The sequence below is a fragment of the Penaeus monodon genome, chromosome 24, assembly GCF_015228065.2.
Source record: "Penaeus monodon isolate SGIC_2016 chromosome 24, NSTDA_Pmon_1, whole genome shotgun sequence".
Lineage (NCBI taxonomy): Eukaryota > Metazoa > Arthropoda > Malacostraca > Decapoda > Penaeidae > Penaeus > Penaeus monodon.
The window spans coordinates 4,789,484-4,789,974 of record NC_051409.1 but is presented as its reverse complement, the minus strand read 5'-3'; the positions used below and the strand labels follow the sequence as shown (position 1 = coordinate 4,789,974).

Sequence of the window (491 nt, the reverse complement as noted above, 5' to 3'; positions counted from 1 at the left end):
TTTCTATACATCCTGAAAATCACCGCCTAATCCCCAAACCCCAGACCCAGAGGCAACGCTGGAGCAGGTGGAGAGAGAGCTAAAGCGAGTCATCCAGCAGATCCAGATCCTTCAAGGCCGCAAGCAGATGCTGACATCCAAGAGGGACAAAATCAAGGACTCGATCCAGCAGCGCAAGTCGGCGAAGCTCGCTCAGAGGGACTGGGATAGGAAAGGTCGGAGAATGGTCTTGTGGTTCTAAAAGATTTATAGTTTTGTATTTCCTTGGGAGAATATGACTCTTCTGGTTCAGCCATTTAGAAAAGGTTATTGCATTTTTTTTGGTTATTCTTTATTACTCTGTTGTTAGATGGGTACTATCAAACATATTTCTTTATTATTATCATGTAGAGCATTCCTGTTATTTGGTATAGTTTTGTGGTTATGTGCACTCTTAAATTCTACACAGATGTAAAATTATATTCATTCCACACTTTATTGTTTCTTTGTTT

General features: G+C 40.5%; 1 protein-coding gene across 1 annotated transcript in view; it reads left to right on the top strand.

Moving 5' to 3' along the window:
* Window positions 1-491, top strand: part of LOC119588493 (ATP-dependent DNA helicase Q1-like) — a gene marked incomplete at its 5' end in the record, with an annotated part of 8,296 nt that overhangs the window by 1,281 nt on the left and 6,524 nt on the right. The window contains 1 exon segment of the mRNA XM_037937138.1: window positions 45-215. Within this exon segment, the coding sequence (XP_037793066.1) occupies window positions 45-215 (171 nt within the window).